The sequence below is a fragment of the Doryrhamphus excisus genome, linkage group LG1 (assembly GCF_037039965.1).
Source record: "Doryrhamphus excisus strain RoL-2023G ecotype Guam linkage group LG1, RoL_Dexc_Guam_v1.1, whole genome shotgun sequence".
Lineage (NCBI taxonomy): Eukaryota > Metazoa > Chordata > Actinopteri > Syngnathiformes > Syngnathidae > Doryrhamphus > Doryrhamphus excisus.
Window position 1 is genome coordinate 13,476,918 of NC_136357.1, and position 22,683 is coordinate 13,499,600.

The 22,683-nt window shown below is 42.1% G+C and overlaps 2 protein-coding genes across 4 annotated transcripts; one reads left to right on the plus strand and one right to left on the minus strand.

The window, feature by feature from the left end:
* Positions 1–467: 467 nt before the first annotated feature.
* On the plus strand, positions 468–11,873 carry cdhr5b (cadherin-related family member 5b). 3 transcript variants are annotated; one of them, XM_078790580.1, is made up of 15 exons: positions 468–521; positions 3,768–3,937; positions 4,005–4,061; positions 4,300–4,389; positions 4,456–4,548; positions 5,481–5,582; positions 5,663–5,848; positions 5,989–6,079; positions 6,155–6,252; positions 6,349–6,552; positions 6,639–6,749; positions 6,824–6,890; positions 9,963–10,313; positions 10,556–10,731; positions 10,849–11,873. In XM_078790580.1, the coding sequence occupies exons 1-15, from the start codon at positions 515–517 to the stop codon at positions 11,386–11,388; spliced, it is 2,343 nt and encodes a 780-aa protein (XP_078646706.1). In that variant the 5' UTR covers positions 468–514; the 3' UTR covers positions 11,389–11,873. The 3 variants fall into 3 exon arrangements, with proteins under 3 accessions (XP_078646706.1, XP_078646704.1, XP_078646711.1); XM_078790578.1 differs by lacking the exon at positions 468–521 and having other exon boundaries at positions 3,095–3,937; XM_078790585.1 differs by lacking the exons at positions 468–521; positions 9,963–10,313 and having other exon boundaries at positions 3,095–3,937; positions 10,849–11,865.
* LOC131130782 (GRAM domain-containing protein 4-like) lies at positions 11,700–22,673 on the minus strand. Its single transcript, XM_058074762.2, has 19 exons — positions 22,271–22,673; positions 21,214–21,345; positions 20,914–21,016; positions 18,148–18,271; positions 18,003–18,064; positions 17,801–17,933; positions 17,700–17,725; positions 17,384–17,475; positions 15,161–15,252; positions 15,022–15,070; positions 14,881–14,952; positions 14,768–14,811; positions 14,583–14,692; positions 14,159–14,313; positions 13,720–13,822; positions 13,465–13,558; positions 12,924–13,008; positions 12,781–12,849; positions 11,700–12,703 (listed from the first exon to the last, which is right to left on the minus strand). The coding sequence occupies exons 2-19, from the start codon at positions 21,316–21,318 to the stop codon at positions 12,596–12,598; spliced, it is 1,626 nt and encodes a 541-aa protein (XP_057930745.2). The 5' UTR covers positions 21,319–21,345; positions 22,271–22,673; the 3' UTR covers positions 11,700–12,595.
* Between the last annotated feature and the right edge of the window lie 10 nt (positions 22,674–22,683).

Consider the following 22,683-nt stretch of genomic DNA (forward strand, 5'->3'; position numbering starts at 1 on the left):
CCTAGAAAAGAACCGATCGATGGCACCACTGGGAAATGTGACTCGCTTAAATGTGAAAAGCTTAAGTGTAAACAGGCCAGGACTGGGTTGATACCTGAACACTACATGAGTGGACGTCTTGGAGTCTCCCCAGTCAAGAACCTACAAGAGCAGAGCAGAACAACAGGTCTGTTTTTACTTCTATCCCAAATGTGTGTTTTAACCCAAAACTGCCATTTCTCTTTAAATTTTGAACATTTTCATTGACGCTGTCCTTACTATTGTAACATATCTGTTACATATACATACATTATCACACAATTGGAGAATGCCTACGAAAATATTCAGACTAACTGCTTCAACGGGACAGAAATAGCTCCCTCTAGTGGCTGAACACGGTATCACACACTACTGATTGCATAATTAGTGTGTACAGTCTTACTAGAAGGATAACAAAGCTTACCTCTGTGTTCAGGTAACCATCATCAGTGCCTCAGTTGTTGGTGCCGCCAGCCCTCCTCTACGTCAGCACACCATGTCAGGTAGAGTCACATGATCAAAAGATTCTCATGAGAGGTAAGAGTGGTGACAATGTGTTTGATCATACCTTTTGGGGTTTGTGTTTCACTACACTGCACAACATCATTTATACTGTATATCAATATCATGTAAATACACTACCTGATGTTGTTGTCACGAGTCAAGACTGTCCAAGACAGGCCCATTAAAGACAAGTTAATTGCAACTTTGATAAGTAACTGTGTGTAAAACATGTGTGCTCCTGTAAAAGTGCCTTGAGGCTTATATGGCTTTGGGCAAACAGACGTGGGTATGTCATGCATTTATGGCGGGGAAAAGTCCATCACGCTCATAAAGCCGAGCAGATAAGTAGAAAACACATCCACTGCAACAGACCTGATGTGACCACTAGAAGAGTCATGGACGCCGTTGCTGTGAGAATGTTCCTGGTATCAGTTCTCCTTGGCTTTCTGTTTGTTAGGACCGCTGAGGCCCAGGACAGTGAGTACTGATCCGTTCCTTAAATAATATGATGTCTTGATGGACAAGAAGACGTTTAAGAAGTTTCTAGCATCTTCGTCATTGATATTTCATATGGACTGTAGTGATCCGTGGTGTCAGTCGCTATTCAAGTAGCACAAATGTGGACCAATTGTTAGAATTTCCATGTCCTTTTGCAACAGAAGAAAAAGTTAAAGTTCTGGCCACCACCCATCTAGCTACATATCATATGACAGACTTTGGACTCCTTTGTGAGGCCAATACAAAACTTGTTTGAGAAAATTGCAAACTATTAAAAATGACCAAACATCATCTTAAAACAAAGCCAACATGTTAAACTTAAATCTGAACAAAAGTGTCCCCAGTGGATGTCATAATTTATCATTTAACTTGGAGACCATAAATCAGCCAAGATGGCACCAGTTCCAAACTCTAGCTGTGTCAAACATGTGAAGATCATTGTCCTCATCCCATAAGACTGTTCCAATTCTAGTAATGCTAACATGTAGACACATAGCATCGTGACCTAAGGGGAAGGGTGGACTTGACTGTTTAAGCCAGGCGTGCCCATTACGTTAATCGCGATCAAAGGTCGTCCGTTAATTGTATGTGTCACAAACGTCAATATGTTGATATCATGTGACATCACTCAGCTGATATTAAGCACTGTGGTAAAGTGTGCATTTTTGTCACACTTAAATGTTTCAGACGTTAAAAAGCCATAGCATTTCAGTATGTGGAATCAAACTATGGAATGGATTGAGTAAGGACCTCAAACAATGCACAACGATGAGCCAATTCAAGAAACAATACAAGCAGTTGATGTTTGCTAAATACAAGGATGAAGAGTCTTGAACCAGTCATGATGTGCTATATATATCACTATATTGACACTTACTATGGTAACCATTATGTCATTGTATGGTCACATCACCTTGTACCTTCGTACGTGACAAAAATAAAATAAAAAAATAAATAAATAAAAAAAATAAAAAAAACTTAAATTATATTAAGAAAGCAGGAACTGAACAGTTACTGCTTGTAGGAGCTATTTAGTAGTGTGTTCCTAGGTTTCTAATATCTGTTCATTTATTTTTTGTTGTTGTTTTGTTTGGATTACTTGACAATATTTTCTTGTTAGTTATTTGTTTGTTTATTTATCATAGTTTGTTGGGGTTAATTAGTAGTTTATTTGTGGGTTTATTTCATTGGATAACACCCTGGGCACCTGCAATCTATTTATGTAGGCAGTGCTCACAGGACCAGCATGCACTGGGGTGGGCCTATGGTTTTTGTACCAGAGGCAAGAGAAGCAACAGGAGACAATGCCTTTGTTCTCTTTTTGTTTGCTTGCTTGGTAATAAAAAGAAATACAAAGAAACGGAACAAGGTTGTATGGACAATTGACTCTTTTGCCTGCGTAAAAAACAACCCGAGGTGCATCAGTGACCTTTTGATTATAGTTTAAGTGAAGTTTATTTTTGAAGGGCAACTAGCCACTACACTGATTGTAAAAGTACCAGATGGAGGGGTAGGATTTAATAAGCTTTGCTTCTTCCTACTCCTTTTGGACATGTGGAACTGTAAACTGATTATGTGATGCACTCAATTGTAATCTGATGCATGTTCAAATGAAATAAAACCATTACCATTACCAGATCATCAAATAGATTTAAATATTAGTCAATGACAACACAACTGATCATAAAACACAGTTTTTAAATTAACCTTTTTATTATTCATGGGGACGGTGGTGAGCATGCAAGCCTCACAGCTAGGAGACCCGAGTTCAATTCCACCCTCAGCCATCTCTGTGTGGAGTTTGCATGTTCACCCCGTGCATGCGTGGGTTTCCTCCCACATTCCAAAAACATGCTAGGTTAATTAGCGACTCCAAATTGTCCATAGGTATGAATGTGAGTGTGAATGGTTGTTTGTCTATATGTGCCCTGTGATTGGCTGGCCACCAGTCCAGAGTGTACCCCACCTCTCGTCCGAAGACAGCTGGGATAGGCTCCAGCACCCCCTGAATTGTTGTAAATCAGCCTCATTGGAGGGTTTTCCAGCATGAAGCGTCTTTTTAAGGTCATGACACAGCATTCCAATAGGATTCAGGTCCGACCACTCCAAAGTCTTTATCCATTCAGAAGTGGACTTGCTGGTGTGTTTGAGATCATTGTCCTGCTAAAGAACCCAAGTTGGTTTCAGCTTGAGGTCATGAACAGATGGCCAGGCATTCTCCTTCAGGATTTTTTGGTCGACAGCAGAATTCATGGTTCCATTGACATCTATGGACCTGTTCTTTGTTCAGCAGTGGTTTTGGTCTTGGTGTCTTTGGCCCAGTGTCTTTTCTTATGGTGGAGTCATGAACACTGGCTGACTTTAACTGAGACAGGTGAGGCATGCATTTCTTCGGATGTTACTGTGAGGTCTTTCTGTCCTATTGGATGAGTTGTCGCTGCACTCTTGGAGTCATTTTGGTTGGACGGCCACTCCTGAGAAGGATCACCACTGTTCCATGTTTTCGACATTTGTAGATAATGGCTCTCATTGTGGTTCACTGGTATCCCAAAGCTTTAGAAAAACCTTTTCCAGACGGATAGAACTCAATTAAGTTTTAACGACACCATGGTTGTAGTAGGAGGTAGATCTTTAAAACTATCACAGGCTGAAAAAGTGTGAGCACCCTTGGTTTAAGCTGTACCCTATGATGGGTGCAGATTGGAAGTGCAAAAATATTGAGTCAATATTGGGATATCTTCTCCCAGTTTGCCGTGCTCGTACAACGGTGGACTTCAAAGAGAACAACCTGGTGGGGGACCTCGTGGAGACAATCACAGTCAACGATGGCGTAACCCTGTCGTTGGAAACTTCCTCCAGCAACTCCTTCACTCTGGAAGGCAACCGACTGTTAGCGGCTAAGGTTCTGGACTATGAGGTAGGCCGAGACAGAGAGGTCTGACACGAGCTGAGAACTCAAGCTAACTGTTTCCGTTTGTTTGCAGACTTCTAAAAGTCATGTCGTCAAACTGGTGTGCTTGGATGGAGGCACGGGCCAGAGGGTAAGAACCCTCCAGCACTGAACATGCCAATAAATGCATACAAATTGAGTCACTATAGGAGACATTTTTACCTTATCTGTTTGGAGATGACCAAATAAGTAGTATAAAAGTTAGGATACAGTATAAAGTTGTAGGGAGGGGTTGTAAAAGTGATTCAAGACATGTTCTGGGTTCTAGAGGATGCTTTTTAGAGACTGAAGTTTTTCCGAGAAAATAAGCAACACATCCTTTTTTACAGTTGACCCTCATCATCGCTGTAATTGTGATAAACGAGAACGATAACCCGCCAGTCTTTGAAGGAAAATCCTATCTGATCAATGTCAAGGAGGTAAGCCTTTGATTTCTGTTTAGTTTGCGTTCAAGTACACATTTAACTGCCGTGTTTCTTTCTCAGCTGATTCCTGTAGACACGCCTATTGACGAACGCTTTCCCGCCACTGATAAAGATGAGAATACAGTGCTCTACTACACACTGACGTCCGAAACCGTACGTTGTTCTTTTCAATTGCACATTTGCTTGCACACAAATGGTAATGGTTTTATTTCATTTGAATATGCATCAGATTACAATAGTTCACAGTTCCACATGTCCAAAAGGAGTAGGAAGAAGCAAAGCTTATTAAATCCTACCCCTCCATCTGGTACTTTTACAATCAGTAACTGTTACATTTGTTCACTTCCTGCTTTCCATAATACAGTTTAAGTTTTTTGTTGTTTTTTTTAATAATGCACCTCGTACTGAAGTCTGAGGTGATGTGACCATACAATGACATAATGGGTACCATAGTAAGTGTCAATATAGTGATATACTATATAGCACATCATGACTGGTTCAAGACTCTTCATCCTTGTATTTAGCAAACATCAACTGCTTGTATTGTTTCTTGAATTGGCTCATCGTTGTGCATTGTTTGAGGTCCTTACTCAATCCATTCCATAGTTTGATTCCACATACTGAAATGCTATGGCTTTTTAACATAGTCCTAGCATAAGTGTTTCAAATGTAGTTCTTCCCTGAGATCATATTTCTCCTCTCTTGTAGAGAAGTATTGGATGACATTTTTAGGTAATTGGTTATTTTTAGCCTTATTTAGCTGTTTGAAAATTAACTATATCAGCAAGTTTAAGTATTTGTGATTTTAGAAATAAGGAGTTAGTATGTTCTCTGTAGGCGGCATTATGAATTATCCTTACTGACCTTTTTTGCAGTACATTTAGCGAGTGAAGATTGCTTTTATAGTTATTAGCCCATATTTCCACACAATAAGTAAGATATGGTAGAACCAGAGAGCAATAAAGAGTGTGGAGTGATTTCTGATTGAGAACAAGTTTTGCTTTGTTCAATACTGAAATATTTCTGGCAACCTTATGTTTTTTCTAGCTTTACTTTTTAAATCACCCTTTTTGATGTTTCTACAGAATTACTTTAAACTGGCGTCACCCACCAACCCCGAACTAGTCATACAGAATGTTCTGGACTACGACAAAGTCCAACATGTCCAAATGGTCTTGTATGCTCAGGTGAGGATGTCGTCCTGCTTTGCTATGCCATCAGTCGACTTTGTCTATGGAAAAATATGTCCAATCTCTCGTTTTTGAAGGACACACCCTTAGCAGAATCTGGTGGCAAGGACTCATTCACCGCCACTACCACCATCAGTGTCACTGTCTTAGATGTGGACAACAGGCCGCCGTGGTTCAAGCCCTGCATCAAACACGTGATGGCCGGAGCCACCATCTGCCAGAGTGCCGGCTACACCAGCTGGGTGGTCTTAAATGAGCAGGAGGTGAGTCGCACAACCGCAACCAAGACCAATGTAGCTAACCTGTTAAACCTCAGAATTAGATCTCGATCTTAAAACAGGCTGAAGGCCTCACCTCAGGTTTTTTGTTGTGTCGTTGTCTCCTGTGTTACTCCTGGCACCAGGCTGAACCGTTAACACTGAAACCAGGTCCAATTTACGCCATTGATGGTGACACTGGGATCAATGAAGCCATAAGATATTCGTTCCTGAGTGGTAAGCTGATTCAATATTCACTTAATAATAATAATCAGATTTTTTACAAATTACCGTGTGGCCTCTGAATCCCAGGAAATGAAGATGGCCTGTTCGATATCAACCCAACCACTGGGAATATCAGCATGATGAGGGCGGCTGATGTGGTAGACACCATCACTCTAACAGTTCTGGTGAAAATCAAACACTCACAAGCTTTATAAAACACAAGATGGCATACGGGGTTGTGAAAGAGTCATTCATTCAACTTTATCTGCTTTGTTTCTCAGGCCGCTCAGACGCCAAGCAGTTCTCAATTTGCAACCACCAGCCTAACCATCAGCGTCCAGGTGAAGAGCCTTCACCAGCCACAGTTTCAGAGGCTTCAGTATGAGGGTGTGGTGTCATCAGTCGGCGCCATGGCAACAGACCCGGCAAACAAGGACGAGCCGCTGCGGCTCATTGCCTTAGACGAGGATTACGCTGCTGCTGGGGTAAAACAAGGACTTTCCACACAATTTTTGTATGCGTCGTACAATTGTCATCTGTACATCTGTTCCTTGCATTCCTGCCACACCAGGGTATAAATCCTCACATGGTCTATCATATTAAAGGGAGTAACGACTTCACCATCATCAATAGCTACTTATTCATGACCAAGGACCTCCCAGAGGCCACATTATCTCTACAAGTGAGTTTTCTCCCTCTCAAACCAATTACAATAACAGGTACATGTCTTACAAAACTTCAAACTTCACCTTGCAGGTGGAGGCGGTGGACACTTCCAATGACCAGAAAGCAACAGCTCAGCTATCAGTGGAAGTGAAATCAGGTAGGAAGAAACCTCTCAAGGGACACCAATGAAGGTGAACGCAGAACAATTTGCGTTCCAGTGGAAACCAGTGTTTCCCATACATTCATTTTGGACCGTCACAAATAGATTTGGCATTTAGATTAGATTTGCTTGCCTTTGCTCATAAACATTCATTCATTCATTTTCTACCGCTTTTTCCTCACGGGGGTCGCGGGCGTGCTGGAGCCTATCCCAGCTGTCCCCAACTGGAACCCAGCCAATCACAGGGCACATACAGCGGGGAAAATAAGTATTGAACACGTCAACATTTCTCTCAAAAAACATATTTCTAATCGAGCTATTGACATGAAATTTTCACCAGATGTCGGCATCAACCCAAGTAATGCACACATACAAAGAAATCCAAACATTTATGTCCATAAATTAAGTTATGTGTAATAAAGTGAAATGGCACAGGGAATAAGTATTGAACACATGAAGAAAAGGAGGGGTAAAAAGGTCTGGAAAGCCAAGAAAGCAGCTGGAGTTTGTCAGTATTTAGAAGGTTAACCTGTCCCCTATTAGTGCAAAGTAATATCGGCTGGTTTAGTCCTGATTAATGCCTTTTAAAAAGGTTTCTCACCAGCAAGGTGTTAGACAAGAAACATTGCATGATGGGTAAAAGCAAAGAGCTGTCCAAAGACCTACGCAGCCTTATTGTTGCAAAACACACTGAAGGCATTGGTTACAGGCGCATTTCTAAACTTCTGAAAGTTCCAGTGAGTACCATTGGGGCCATCATCCGGAAGTGGAAAGAACACGGCATTACCATAAACCAGCCACGGCCAGGTGCTCCTCGCATGATTTCAGACAGAGGAGTCAAAACAATCATCAGAAGGGTTCTCCGACAGCCCAGGACCACTCGTGGAGAGCTTCAGAAAAACCTGGAATCAGCAGGTACCGTTGTTTCAAAGAAAACAATAAGTAATGCACTCAACGCCATGGCCTCCATGCACGCACACCACGCAAGACTCCATTTTTGAAGAGGAAGCATGTTGAAGCTCGTTTGGAGTTTGCGAAACATTTGGATAAACCCATGACATTCTGGGAGAACATACTCTGGTCAGATGAGACCAAAATTGAACTCTTCGGATGTCATAAGACACAACATGTTTGGAGGAAAAATGGCACTGCACATCACCCCCAAAACACCATACCAACAGTCAAGTTTGGAGGTGGGAGCATCATGGCGTGGGGCTGTTTTTCAGCATGTGGTACTGGTAGACTTCATATCATTGAAGGAATAATGACTGGAGAAAAGTATCGAGACATTCTTGATCAGAATCTGCTGTCATCTGCCAGGCTGCTGAAGATGAAAAGAGGGTGGATCTTTCAGCAAGACAACGATCCCAAGCACACAGCCAAGGTAACACTCAACTGGTTGAAGAAAAAGAAAATAAAGCTGCTAGAATGGCCCAGTCAATCACCAGACTTGAATCCAATTGAAAATCTTTGGAAAGAACTGAAGATCCGGGTTCACAGAAGAGACCCCCGGAACCTTGAAGATTTGAAGGCAGTTTGTGTGGATGAATGGGCCAAAATCACACCTGAGCAATGTATTCGACTGGTTTCTCCATACAGGAGGCGTCTTGAGGCTGTAATCACCAACAAAGGTTTTTGCACTAAGTATTAAATAAATTTCAGTACGCGTGTTCAATACTTATTCCCTGTGCCATTTCACTTTATTACACATAACTTAATTTATGGACATAAATGTTTGGATTTCTTTGTATGTGTGCATTACTTGGGTTGATGCCGACATCTGGTGAAAATTTCATGTCAATAGCTCGATTAGAAATATGTTTTTTGAGAGAAATGTTGACGTGTTCAATACTTATTTTCCCCGCTGTATAGACAAACAACCATTCACACTCACATTCATACCTATGGACAATTTGGAGTCACCAATTAACCGAGCATGTTTTTGGAATGTGGGAGGAAACCGGAGTACCCGGAGAAAACCCACGCATGCACGGGGAGAACATGCAAACTCCGCACAGAGATGGCCGAGGGTGGAATTGAACCCTCGTCTCCTAGCCGAGGTCTGCGCCCTAACCACTCAACCGCCGTGCCACCCTGCTCATAAACATATATTACTATGAATGGGATTGTCAGAATTTACTGTCAGTTTGTCGTCCAAACACCGTACAGTAAATGGAAACGTAACTCTGCTTCTTAACACACCTTATATTCACCTGGCCTGCCAGAGAATAAAAAGACGTAGCAAGAGAATCACTGCTGCTAACCTAGTTATATTTAGTGAATATTCAGACCCCTCTTGATTCCATTATTCAAAGTCGACTTCTGGTCTTTTGGAGATTTGAACATAAAAACACTCAGAATTAATAGGGTCAGTGATCCCTCAAGTGTTACATAGTCCTGTGGTTGGTCCTTCAGAAATGTACCTTTTTGCCAATAGAGACTCAATAGGACAGCTCTTGGAAACGAGTCAAAGAAATTCAGTCCAAATACACATGGGTACTTTGTGTGTGGGTCTGTGTCTTGTTTGCTCAACTTCCCACTCCTCAATTCTCCATTCAAACAAGATGTTTTACTAAGGTTCATGCTGATGGGGCTGCCATCCAGGCTCACCATTTTGATTCTAAATCAGAGTCTTTCAAGAGGAATACTCCGTCCATTTAGTTTAACACTTATTTATGTTCAGGAACACAAGAGGAATTTGGATTCTAACCCTGGAAGGAGAAGATGATGATGACTTCAAATCAGTTGGGACCACTTAAATCCAATCACGAGAAGAATCACCTTTTGTGTCCATGTGCAGGAATCATGTTTAAAAATCCAAGAAGATAATTTTACAAATATTGTCAAAAGAAGACCAAACTCTTATATCATATATATGTCATTGCGATTGAAGAAACTCCAGTATGAAGCTCTCCGTGTCCACGTAGTCCATCTTTACAAAACAAGACAGGTTGAATGGTGAGATTGAACTATAGCTGCGCATCAACAAGGACTTGGAGGATGGTGACAATCCTTGTTCCCAGATGATTGGCCAACAACATTAAGCTTCAACGTGTACTCTCCTCTCAGGTCTCACCACCACCACTTTGCCTTTGAGCACGACTGACATCATGACCAGCATCGTGACCACCGACAGCGGAACAACTGAGAACATGTGGTCCACCACCAACCCCGCTACATCAACCGAAGAAGTGGAGTCCACCATTAAACCCACTGACAGCAGCATCTCCACTGCCAGCTACACTAGCATAGGTACCACAGACTCCAGTATGTCCACCGATGGCACAAGTCTACCGACTAGCATCAGCCTCACCAGCCAAAGCATGTCCACCACAGACTCTTTTATGTCCACTGAGGCCACTGGACCAACCACTAATCCCAGCTCAACCAGTGAAGGGAGCACAGCGGACCCTCACACAGGTGGTCACATGTTTTGTCTAACTGGAGAGATGGTCCCCCACCTTCATGATTGTAGTAATCACACAATGCATAGTGTTGCAGCTGTCTTCCAAGAGCTTCAAAGTCTTTGTTAAAGTGACCAACCACAGGATCTTGCCTGAGACCAAAGCTAATACTCCAATCTTGTCCACGCTTATTGCGTTAGTCTGGAATCATAGATGTCAAATGGTAATCTGAAAAATGTCCCAATATTGCCTTTCCAGATGGAGTGATGATCCCATTGGGTGAATTCAGAACAGAAGACATGGCGGCGCTCGGGGCGACGCTTGGGATTCTTCTCTTCGTCTGTCTGGTGGTCATTGGAGTGCTTGTCTGTCGCCTTCAAAAGGGAAAATCTGACTGGAGGAAGATTCATGAAGCCAGCGTGTTCCGAAGCTCTGTGAGTACAATTACGCCTTGTGTCATATTTTTAGGTTTGATACACTACACATGTTGTGCATGGCTACTAATGACCATAATGAGGGTGTCTTGACTCAATACTCCTTTGTTTCCACAGCTGGGCCAAGGCTTAGGAGGCCAGAAGGAGGGCATCCAGTACACCAATGAGGCTTTCGAGCATGATGAAGATGGAGGCAGTGTGGGCTCAGGGGGACCAGATGCCATAGTGGTGAAGGAGTTGGAAGGAGGAAGTGACAGTTTTGCCGTCAAGTCTTCTGCAGCGCTGACCACTCTCCTTGACGATGACATCAGCCTAACGGGCTCCGACAAGGCTGACAGTGAAAAGGAGGTGAAGCCCATCCTGACGAAGGAGAGGCGCATGGAGGAAGGCTACAAGGCAGTTTGGTTCAAGGAGGACATTGATCCCAACGCTAAGGAGGAGGTGGTCATAATTCCAGACAGCAGGGAAGACGACAGTGAGGAAGACAATGAGGAAGCTTCAGCTAGGGAGGAGGAGGAAGATGATGATGACGATACCCCAACTAAAAGCTCTAAGGCGGGCATTGTGGAGGCGGACCTGGACAGTGGACTTGGAGTGAAAATGGAGGACCCAGCAGAGGACTCAGAGGCTGACGAAATTGCGGACGTTGCTCTGTGAGTGGGAGGAGGGCGCAGCAGGAGGCGCCCATAATAAAAGCTGATCATTGATAAGCTGAGTCCTTAACATTCAGCCTTATCGGACTCTCAGAACCATGAGTGAACAACCTCTTCTAAGGTGGTACTGTAGCACAACCAGCATCCATTTTAAAAGCTTATATGTTCAATAAGCATGATCTAACTAGCAAAATCCAGTGTCAGGGGAACAGAAAGTGCTATGTAAATCTAAAGAATTCTTATTATTATTTAGTTTTTGCTTTATTTTGGAACACTGGAAGTTAGTTAATCATCATCCTCGATTGCTGTTGCCTTAAAACCTGAACAAACTGTTGTTGGATTTTAAAAGCAATTAAAAGTTCTGTAAATAAGAATGCGATTTTTACTGTTATGTACAAATATAAAATGATCAAGTGAAAATATGAACAGATTGGTGTGAACGTGATTATTTTTTACTTTAATATAAATTCCCTGTACAGCAAAGAATACCCAGAAGTAGTCCAAAGTCCGCCACAGTAATGCCACAACCTCATGGGCGAAAATATCACTATTTTTGGATAAAATAATCCAGGAAAATACATTTTAAGATGTTAAGACAGGTTTCCCTTCCAAATCAACCAATTGGTACCATCAGGGACAAATAAGTACAACAAAAAACAATTAGCGTTGAAAACCCCGGTTGTACTAAAATACAAATATATTTCATATTCAAAGAAGTAGCAGCAAATATAAAAACACATCATACATACAAAGTCCTAAGAAGACAAAAGAGACAAAAAGGCACATCCTGAAGCAAAAGATCTGCATGAGGCACCATTGTGAAAAGAAGCTGCATTATTGTTATAAGTACAAACATTACGCCAAATTTACAAGGGTTAAAGTGCTTATAAAAAGGCCCAAAATTTCAAAAAATAAAAACAAAAAGAATGCCATTTCATATGTTTTACAACTGAAATTTATCAGACAGAGATGTATTTCTTCCCTCTATCTTGCAGGTTGTGGTTAAATGCCAAATTGACATGATAAATGGCTGACAAAGTGATCACCTGGTGAGCTGATTGCCTTTAACCATCAAAACCTAAAAAGCCCTAAAGAAGGCATGGAGGTGACTTCTTGCCGAGAAAATGCCACCTTTTACCTGTCTGTGCTGCCAATTATTTAAGTGTTGAGGGTACAGTCCCGCAAACAACCAGCAGCTTCTCAGATAGTTCCTACATCTCTGGGCTGGTGGCTGTAGCCATGGCAACAACCTTCTTATGCTGGCTAAAGATGGTGTCAAAGGCTTCATCCCTGTTGGTCATGGCTCCAAACACCATGGGCTGCACAACAGAGGTCATTTATGTATGCACACACACGCACGCCACCGCTGTTTTCACAGCTGCTAAGAGCATTTTACCTTCTGAGTAGATGGTGTTGCTATGGAGATGCCCATCCCGAAGCCGGGTAACATGGACAATACTTTGTACTAGGAGGAAGATGTGTCATTAGAAGTCATCTTTTGGGAGAATGAATAAAAACAAAGTGAGAAAAAGTACGCACCCTCTGGATGTCGGTGATGTCAAGCAATTTGATGACTTTGTTCCTCTTGGTGGATGAAGACCTGGAGACTTCGAAGCACAAGTGGCTAATGAGATCATAGAAAAAGTGAGTTAGGCACTGACCACGTGGGGAAGGCTCCTGAGATTGTTTTTTTTTTGGTTCGGTTGAAATAAATGTGCATCCACACTGTGCGGGATTAGTAAATGAGGTTAAAAGGTTAATTGGCGACTCCAAATTGTCCACAGGTATGAATGTGAGTGTGAATGGTTGTTTGTCTATATGTGCCCTGTGATTGGCTGGCGACCAGTCCAGGGTGTACCCCGCCTCTTGTCCAAAGACAGCTGGGATAGGCTCCAGCATACCTGCTACACTCGTGAGGATAAGCAGTAGAAAATGAATGAATGAATAATGGTTGTGTGTGGTTTCAGTTGACAGTAAATATATACTAAAATATATCTAACTTTAATAGTATTGTCCCTTGGCAAGCTGCAATAAAATGCATACTGAAATGTACTGTACTCACTCTGTCTTGCACACTTACTTCTCGGTGACGTAGAGGACACCATTACGGATGTAGTCTGTTGGGGTCTTCCTGTCCCGGTTGATGAGGCAGCAGCGCCAACCATTCTCACACACTGATGCCAAAAAAACTACACTATATTACTGGTGACACTATTTGGATCTATGTATTAGTACTCAAGTAGGAGTACTAAACAGAAATTGGTCTACTAGTAGCTGATATCCATTTAATTTTCCATTAAGGAATATATTGTGATGAATTGATGAAACAACTCACCTGGCAGCGGGCACTCGCTCTCCGGTAGATTGAAGACCTCATGGAAGGCTCCTCTCTTGGTGCTGTAGTACCTTGCTCCTCCCACATCCTCCCCAGAAGGAACCTGAATAGCACATAATCACTAACTCAACAATTTTGTTCAAAACATCGAACGGTACTAAGGTTTAGAGGTTTCAGAGGTGGCCCTAAAAGAACATGTACACATCATCAGGTGCTGGGAGGTCTCACTCTGACTCAGAAATACACACACAACTGCAGTGATTGTGGCACACTAAAACACACACACACAACTCTCTCTTACCTGTTCGCACTCAGACAGCTAAGAGAGGGGGAAAAGTCAGAAAGATGACAACACAAACCAGTGACAGGGGACCAATATGGACCAGAATCACATGGAACCAATTAAAGATAAGGAAGAAATGATCATTTTGGGACTGACCCGTCGGCCTGGCGAAGGGTTGCTGCGCTCCTTCAGCTGAAGGTCAGTGGGCAGGTTGGTCCAGACGATGTGTGCCGTGTCGTAACGTTGGCGTAGTTTGGGACAGCTCTTGAAGATGAAGTTGATGATGAAGAACTTTACACCTGCAAACACGCCTGAGGGGAGGTATGAGGATTAGGCGGGACAGACGTGTGGACTCTGAAGTAACATAACACATTTACACATATGACCAGGCACCATTATTGTTAATGTCTTTTTCCACTTCTAACTGTCTTTAGGATTTCAAACCAGGATTTTAGAGGGACTCATAGCGCCACCGGTTGCTTTGGTAAGCCTGTGAATGTGGTCTTTCCAACATGGAAGATGTTCTGTTGTAGTTTTTTTTTATGTTTTTCAGTGACAAAATTTGAATATGGCAACATACCAATGATGAATCCCAGCACTTTGTAAGGCAGCAGGCAGGAGGCGATGAAGGACACCCACAGAGCAATGTAAAGCTTCTTTGTTAACTCAGGCTCCACCCACATGAAGAGACTACACACACACACACAAGTACATTGAAATGTAGCTGCTCTATTCGCTGAAAACCAGAAGCAAAAGCGAGCTTACTTCTTAATCTTCTCCAGGATGTCGGCCATCTTCCCAAAAACATTCTTTAAGGAGGAAACCAAACAAGTCTAAATGTCTTACAGGAAGTTCAAACTGTGTCGAACAAGACTCACCTGAGCTTTCTGGGCCACATCCAGAACCAGCTGGAACTTCTCTGACACGGTCAGGTCTTCTCTGGGAGGCTCCTGGAGAAGATGAGCTGTAATTTCACACACTGACAGCTATCAATCACCACTTCACAACGCAATTCCTACCACAGGTTCCGAAACTTCCGGGACGATGCTCCACTGGATCCTCCAGCCCCTGAAAGCAGCAGACGCATAATAATGCTGTGTAAAGTTTGCTTCTTTGGCATTGGTTGGCATGAGCAGGTGGGTGGGACTACCATCTCACCTGGCAATGAGGTAATTTAAAGAGAGGCGGAGGACGGCGAGGAACAGGAACATGGAGATGGTCCATCCACACCACGTTGCATACATGTAGATCTGTGAAGAGCGTGCGCACATGCAAGCTAGCAGTTAGCATGTTGGAGCTAGCATTTAGCATCTTAAATCAGCAGTGCTCATACTCCACCTAGATCGGTGTACATATAATAAATGTATGTGGGGGACACTTTGATATACATTTGTTGAGTTTAAAAAGAAAGAATTTCTGGAGTTTTATGGTTGAGTTGATATGGAGTATTCACAAAGGCTGGAGAGTCGTAGGTGTGTCATCTAGATGGAGGAACAATGATAAGGAGACTGGTGGGGGCGAGAGAGACGTCCATGAATGTATGACTACAAAATGGCTAACAACAAAGCACTGAGATCGCAAGAGGAATGAAGAAAGTAAGAAGCACATGCAATCAGCTGTGGCAACCCATAATGGGACAAGCTAAAGGGCTGTCAAAAGGTTTAAAAATTTAATCAAATTAATCAGTTTTCCCACCCTCGGCCATCTCTGTGTGGAGTTTGCATGTTCTCCCCGTGCATGCGTGGGTTTTCTCCCGTTACTCCGGTTTCCTCCCACATTCCAAAAACATGCTAGGTTAATTGGTGACTCCAAATTGTCCATAGGTATGAATGTGAGTGTGAATGGTTGTTTGTCTATATGTGCCCTGTGATTGGCTGGCGACCAGTCCAGGGTCTACCCTGCCTCTCGCCCGAAGACAGCTGGGATGGCGGTAGAAAATGAATGAATGAATGAATAATCAGTTTTCAAGATAATTAATCATGATTAATCACCATTTGCAATTATGTGTGCCCATTTTACTGTATTTTGTGAACAGAAAGATAAATGACAGGAAAGGACACCACGTAAATTTACGTTGAATTCATGTTATGAGTATAGTTGTATTTTCGGGGATTTCCGAGCATACTTAAATGTTGTACATCCAAAGTAAGAGTTCCGTTAGTGAGTGACACATGACAATACCCACTTACAGTTTTTCTTTGTCTTTCTGTTATTTGCACCACATAAACTGAAGTTTATGCATTTGTTTATAATAAAAGTAAAATTATTGCTTACTGTTTTTTTAAGACCTTTCAAAATCATATTTAAAACATTTTATGAGATTTTAAAAACACATTTTCAATATCTGAGGGCCTTAAATAAAAATGTTACACACATTTTATGACCCACAGTTTATATATATATATATATATATATGACAAAAAAAATTTACTGTGATTTTCAAGTCAAATAGCGACTTTGTTGATGGTAGTAAATAATGGATTAAAATTACATTTTGTTTCTAGTCAACAGGTATTCATTCATTCATTTTCTTCAAATTTTTCTCCTCAAGAGGGTTGCGGGGGTGCTTGAGCCTATCCCAGCTGTCTTCGGGTGAGAGGCGGGTACACCCTGGACTGGTCGCCAGCCAATCACAGGGCACATATAGACAAACAACCATTCACACTCACATTCATACCTATGGACAATTTGGAGTCGCCAATTAACCTAGCATGTTTATGGAATGTGGGAGGAAACCGGAGTCCCCGGAGAAAACCCATGCATGCACGGGGAGAACATGTTAACTCCACACAGAGATGCCCGAGGGTGGAATTGAACCTCAACTGTCATGAAAACCATCAATTATGATAACATCAAATAAATATATATTTTTTGTCCACTGAACTGTATTGTAAATGTCTGCAGTCATTTAAACCTTATTGAAATACAATTTGGAGTCATCAATTTAGCTTTTTGGAATGTGGGAGGAAACCGAAGTCCCCGGAGAAAAAGGGTGGGATTGAACTCGGGTCTCCTAGCTGTGTGGTGCCGTCAACAGGTATAAGTTGTGAAAATGCCCACAGGCCACACTTTGGACAACACTGTCTTAAAGTTGGGATGTTGGGTGTCTTACAAAATTTTAAGGATTCTGTACATTAAAAAGGTTAAAACTTAAAAATGTATGTCAATAAGCTACTAAAACAAAACACATCTTAGTTTTGTGTTATTGCTGCCAAAACATATTGGTGTAATATCTAACAATATATATATTTTTAAATATTCAGAGGATTTCCAAAAATAGCCCCAGGCCTCACTTTGGCACCCTTGACCTTGTGTATAGTAACAGCTACTGTCTTTCAGTAGCTCGCTGCGCTTCTCATTGATCATCTGCTGGGGACTCACGGTGAAGGCAATGGCCGTGGTGTATACCGAGTACCAGCTGGACAAAGCAGACAGGTCCCTCAGGAAGTTCATCACGGGTCTCAGTCCTCTTTCTAGAAACACGAAAAACAACGTCTGTCTATCCACATGTTTTTGTACTCAGTTTTATCCGCCACAATTTCCAAATGATCTCCTTTAGACTTTCACAGTTTGGACAATTTTAGATCCAGTATGTGAAGTCCGTGGGGTAAAAGGTCATAAGAGTGTGATAGCTGTTCTTATGTGACAAATCACTGTGATGGTGACAGGTTGTCTACTGAGAAGACGCATTACTCACTGAGACGCCTCATGTTTTCTGTCAGTCTGTGGAGTTATCAAAAAAATATCATTTATTATAAAATACTGAGTTATGAGGCAACAGTAAAGGTGGCCACTCACCTTCTGGCACTGAGCGGTTCGTCCAGCTCCACCACTTCTTCCTCTGGCTGGAGGTGGAAGTCCTCAAAGTCAACACCAAAATAATGGGAAAGCCACTTCTGGAAGCGATTGTACACGTCCTCTTTTTGTTTCTCTGGATAAAAAAATTAAAAAATAACACTTTTTTTATTCAAAAGAAACTTCAACTTTTCAACTGTCTCACCTGATGTGGTGATGTCATGAGAGGGTGGGGCTTTAGGAGGACCACATGGTGAATCTTCAAGTCTGACATGTTCACAGTAAAGGATTGTCTATGTTAGAGTTTAAAATAATTGTATTAGCCACACCTTATACTTTTAAAGAAGCACCTGGCTGTGGTAATTTGGTTGATCTTCTGCTCCAGTTCCATGTTCCTACAGCGTTCCCTCTCCAGCTCCTGACGCAGCCCATCCACGCTCGACTCTTCTTCTCGAAGTTTCCTCAACTCCTCCTCTGCGGTCACATGACTAGAGTAACATGCCAGAGCCAAGACGCCATGTAGTCATGTACTCATTAAATGAGGTTAGTGTAACCATCTGCCCGTGTGATAATGATGATGTTCACAATTGCAGTGTTTGTGAATGCACCTCGCCCATACGAAGACTGCTAGCAAACGGTCGAAACTGTCAGGTATGGTCTGTTAGAAAGACTTGTTTAGAATGTGTGAGTCTTATTTACGTCTCAAATGGCTTACTTCCTGTCTGTTATGTCTACTATATCGGGTAATGTCAGTGTAAAGGTAACTGGGTGTTATTTCATGGCATTCTTTGTACTTTAACTGAAAAACATTTGTGGTCTTACCGTATCCTAAGCCATATCCTTCTCCAGAAAAAAATCTGATCCTAGTTCTCCATCTTGGCAGTCAAATTCATTAATTCAGCAGAGAATAAAAATATACAGTGAAGAAAATAAGTATTTGAACACCCTGCTATTTTGCTATTTCTCCCACTTAGAAATCATGGAGGGGTCTGAAATTTTCATCGTAGGTGCATGTCCACTGTGAGAGAGATAAACTAAAAAGAAAAATCCAGAAATCACAATGCATGATTTTTTAACAATTTATTTGTGTGATACAGCTGCTAATAAGTATTTGAACACCTGAGAAAATGAATGTTAATATTTGGTACAGTAGCCTTTGTTTGCTATTACAGAGGTCAAACGTTTCCTGTAGTTTTTCACCAGGTTTGCACACACTGCAGGAGGGATCTTGGCCCACTCCTCCACACAGATCTTCTCTAGATCAGTCAGGTTTCTGGGCTGTCGCTGAGAAACACGGAGTTTGAGCTCCCTCCAAAGATTTTCGATTGGGTTCAGGTCTGGAGACTGGCTGGGCCATGCTAGAACCTTGATATGCTTCTTACGGAGCCACTCCTTGGTTTTCCTGGCTGTGTGCTTCGGGTCGTTGTCGTGTTGGAAGACCCAGCCACGACCCATCTTCAATGCTCTGACAGAGGGAAGGAGGTTGTTCCCCAAAATCTCACAATACACGGCCCCAGTCATCCTCTCTTTAATGCAGTGCACTCGTCCTGTCCCATGTGCAGAAAAACACCCCCAAAGCATGATGCTACCACCCCCATGCTTCACAGTAGGGATGGTGTTCTTCGGATTGTACTCTTCATTCTTCTTCCTCCAAACACGCTTATTGGAATTATGACCAAAAAGTTCTATTTTGGTCTCATCTGACCATAAAACTTTCTCCCATGACTCCTCTGTATCATCCAAATGGTCATATGCAAACTTAAGACGGGCCTTGACATGTGCTGGTTTAAGCAGGGGAACCTTTCGTGCCATGCATGATTTCACATCATGACGTCTTAGTGTATTACCTACAGTAACCTTGGAAACGGTGGTCCCAGCTCTTTTCAGGTCATTGACCAAGTCCTGTCGTGTAGTTCTGGGCTGATTCCTCACCTTTCTTAGAATCATTGAGACCCCACGAGGTGATATCTTGCATGGGGCTCCACTCCGATTGAGATTGACCGTCATGTTTAGCTTCTTCCATTTTCTAATGATAGCTCCAACAGTGGACCTTTTTTCACCAAGCTGCTTGGTAATTGCTCCGTAGCCCTTTCCAGCCTTGTGGAGGTGTACAATTTTGTCTCTGGTGTCTTTGGACAGCTCTTTGGTCTTCGCCATGTTACAAGTTAAAGTCTTACTGATTGTATGGGGTGGACAGGTGTCTTTATGCAGCTAACGACCTCAAACAGGTGCATCTGATTCAGGATGATACATGGAGTGCAGGTGGACTTCTAATGGGCAGACTAACAGGTCTTTCAGGGTCAGAATTCTAGATGATACACAGGTGTTCAAATACTTATTTGCAGCTGTATCACACAAATAAATTGTTAAAAAATCATGCATTGTGATTTCTGGATTTTTCTTTTTAGTTTATCTCTCTCACAGTGGACATGCACCTACGATGAAAATTTCAGACCCCTCCATGATTTCTAAGTGGGAGAAATAGCAAAATAGCAGGGTGTTCAAATACTTATTTTCTTCACTGTATTTAATTCATTTGATTTGTTGCGGACTCTAGCTGATGCTACTGTGTGTGTGTGTGTGTATGTATGTGTATTTCAATAAGGTTTAAATGACTGCAGACATTTACAATACAGTTCAGTGGACAAAAAATATATATTTATTTGATGTTATCATAATTGATGGTTTTCATGACAGGTGAGGTTCAATTCCAACCTCGGGCATCTCTGTGTGGAGTTAACATGTTCTCCCCGTGCATGCGTGGGTTTTCTCCGGGGACTCCGGTTTCCTCCCACATTCCATAAACATGCTAGGTTAATTGGCGACTCCAAATTGTCCATAGGTATGAATGTGAGTGTGAATGGTTGTTTGTCTATATGTGCCCTGTGATTGGCTGGCGACCAGTCCAGGGTGTACCCCGCCTCTCGCCCGAACACAGCTGGGATAGGCTCCAGCACCACCCGCGACCCTCATGATAAGCGGTAGAAAATGAATGAATGAACTAACTGCTGCTTAACTAATGATGGGTCCTGTTAATGTAAAATATATTTTCAACGTGAGGATTTGTTTGAACTAAAATGGGAGACATTAGTGTTAATTTAAAAAAAATAACTCACGTAAGAAGTGTTTCTCTAACAGTGTGATCTCTAGATGACCTTTAACCTCATTCAGATCTGTTTTGGGTTCATCTTGTAGTGCAGAAAGTGTTCCTGAACCAACCTGGGTGACATAAAATACAGCAAATAAAACATCACAAAAATGTCTGTCATTAAAATAACAGATGTTCTATCTGTGTGGGGTGCCACATGGTTCATTGCCCCCACCTCCCCATCCCGACCCCACTGCCGTGAGCTACTTTGCTAAACTTAACATAGCACTGTTAGCTCTGTGAGGAAGCCACAAGCTTTCATTCCCACCTCCTCGCTGCATTCTGTGTCCGATGTGCTGGGAGACTCGGGCTGATCCACTATGTCATCCCGTCTGTGGCCCCAATTCCGTATCCGGTCCAGACGCCGCCGCATGGTGGGGCCCCGTGGAAGCGGTAGCGTCTACCCCATCAGCAGAGCAGAGTCACAAAGAGCACAGAAATAACATTCGCTTTAAAATATTCTTGATTAATAAAGTGTTAACAGAGTTTGTGTGCCTTCATGTGTTTTATGGTGTGCCACAGGGTTCATTACTAGATCATCCTGATCATCCATGCATTGTAAGCTTTGCTACTCATGTTCTAACCTTTGTTTAAACTGTATGAGCACCTTGTTGCGTGTCTATTATTGCTCAGGTTGTAGCAGTGTAGCTTCGAGTATACTCTTTTCTATGAGCGTTTGTTTTTGCCATTGCATTGACCGTGAGCCAAGTGTTAGCATGTAGCTTCCAGTCATGTGGCAGTACAGTGTGAACAGTATGTTAGGAATGCACTTGCTTGTGTTAGACTGCCTGTAGCAGGCAGATATTTATGTTTTAGCACCGCAATAATGTTGTTAGCTAGTTTTAACCCATTTCAGCCTATGCTGCTGTATAATGTGTTAGCAGCATTTTAGACACTAGTGTGTTTGCTATTACTATCATCAAATCTGAGAATTCCTTCTGCTTTGTGTCTGTATTCATGACTCCATGGTTGAGTAAGCATGAAAGATAGGCCATTTTGTGTGGAATGTGCTGCAGTGGTTTTTTTTTTGTTGTTATTTTTTTTGCTGCATCTGTATCTGACAAAATAAATCTCAATCATAACTTATCTACAGTATTTAATAGTAGTAGTGTGCTGTGTTATATTTTGACACAAGACTGGTCATTTATTTTGTCTAAGGGTGACCACTTGCTGCTCTACTGGCATAATTAACTAACATGACGTTAATAGACAGTATTTTAAGTATAGTACTAGTAGTCGTGCATCAATCAAAGCTCAATAACAAACATACAAACAATACAATACGTGCCTGACAAGGTCAATGAAAAAAAAAAGATAAAGTGTACCTAATATTGTGGTCAGTGAAGATGACAGCCAATCACATTCCAGCTTGGCCAGAAGGACACACCTGAACTCCAAGAAGTAGAACAGGTTCTCAGTAGAGAAGTTCTGTCGCTCAAACAAGGTTCGAAGTTAGAAGCTCCAATATTTGTAAAGCAGCCCGGATACTCTGAAAGAAACTTTCTTCTTCTTAAAGAGTCTAGTCCACGAAGACGAAGTTTAAACAGGACTAGCAGACTCCTGTTTGGCGAGTTTAGCTGTTAACCACAACGCTAGTGGGCGGGACTATGACGTCAGACATGACCTGACGTCAATACCTGTCGTCCTTAAAGGCATACATTTATTTATTTACCCTCAGACAATACAAAATGATTTATGATAGACAAATTAACGTGAACTACTTTTGAATACACTTTTA

Coding starts and splice junctions, on each gene's coding strand:
- LOC131130782 (XM_058074762.2), bottom strand. CDS start 21,318: ATGCGGCGGCGTCTGGACCGGATACGGAATTGGGGCCACAGACGGGAT. Junction 17,476..17,699: donor AGAAAACATGAGGCGTCTCA/GTGAGTAATGCG, acceptor TCGTGTTTCTAG/AAAGAGGACTGAGACCCGTG. Junction 15,071..15,160: donor TTAAATTACCTCATTGCCAG/GTGAGATGGTAG, acceptor TGCTGCTTTCAG/GGGCTGGAGGATCCAGTGGA.
- cdhr5b (XM_078790578.1), top strand. CDS start 3,707: ATGATGGGTGCAGATTGGAAGTGCAAAAATATTGAGTCAATATTGGGA. Junction 6,750..6,823: donor AGGCCACATTATCTCTACAA/GTGAGTTTTCTC, acceptor TTCACCTTGCAG/GTGGAGGCGGTGGACACTTC. Junction 10,732..10,848: donor CCAGCGTGTTCCGAAGCTCT/GTGAGTACAATT, acceptor TTGTTTCCACAG/CTGGGCCAAGGCTTAGGAGG.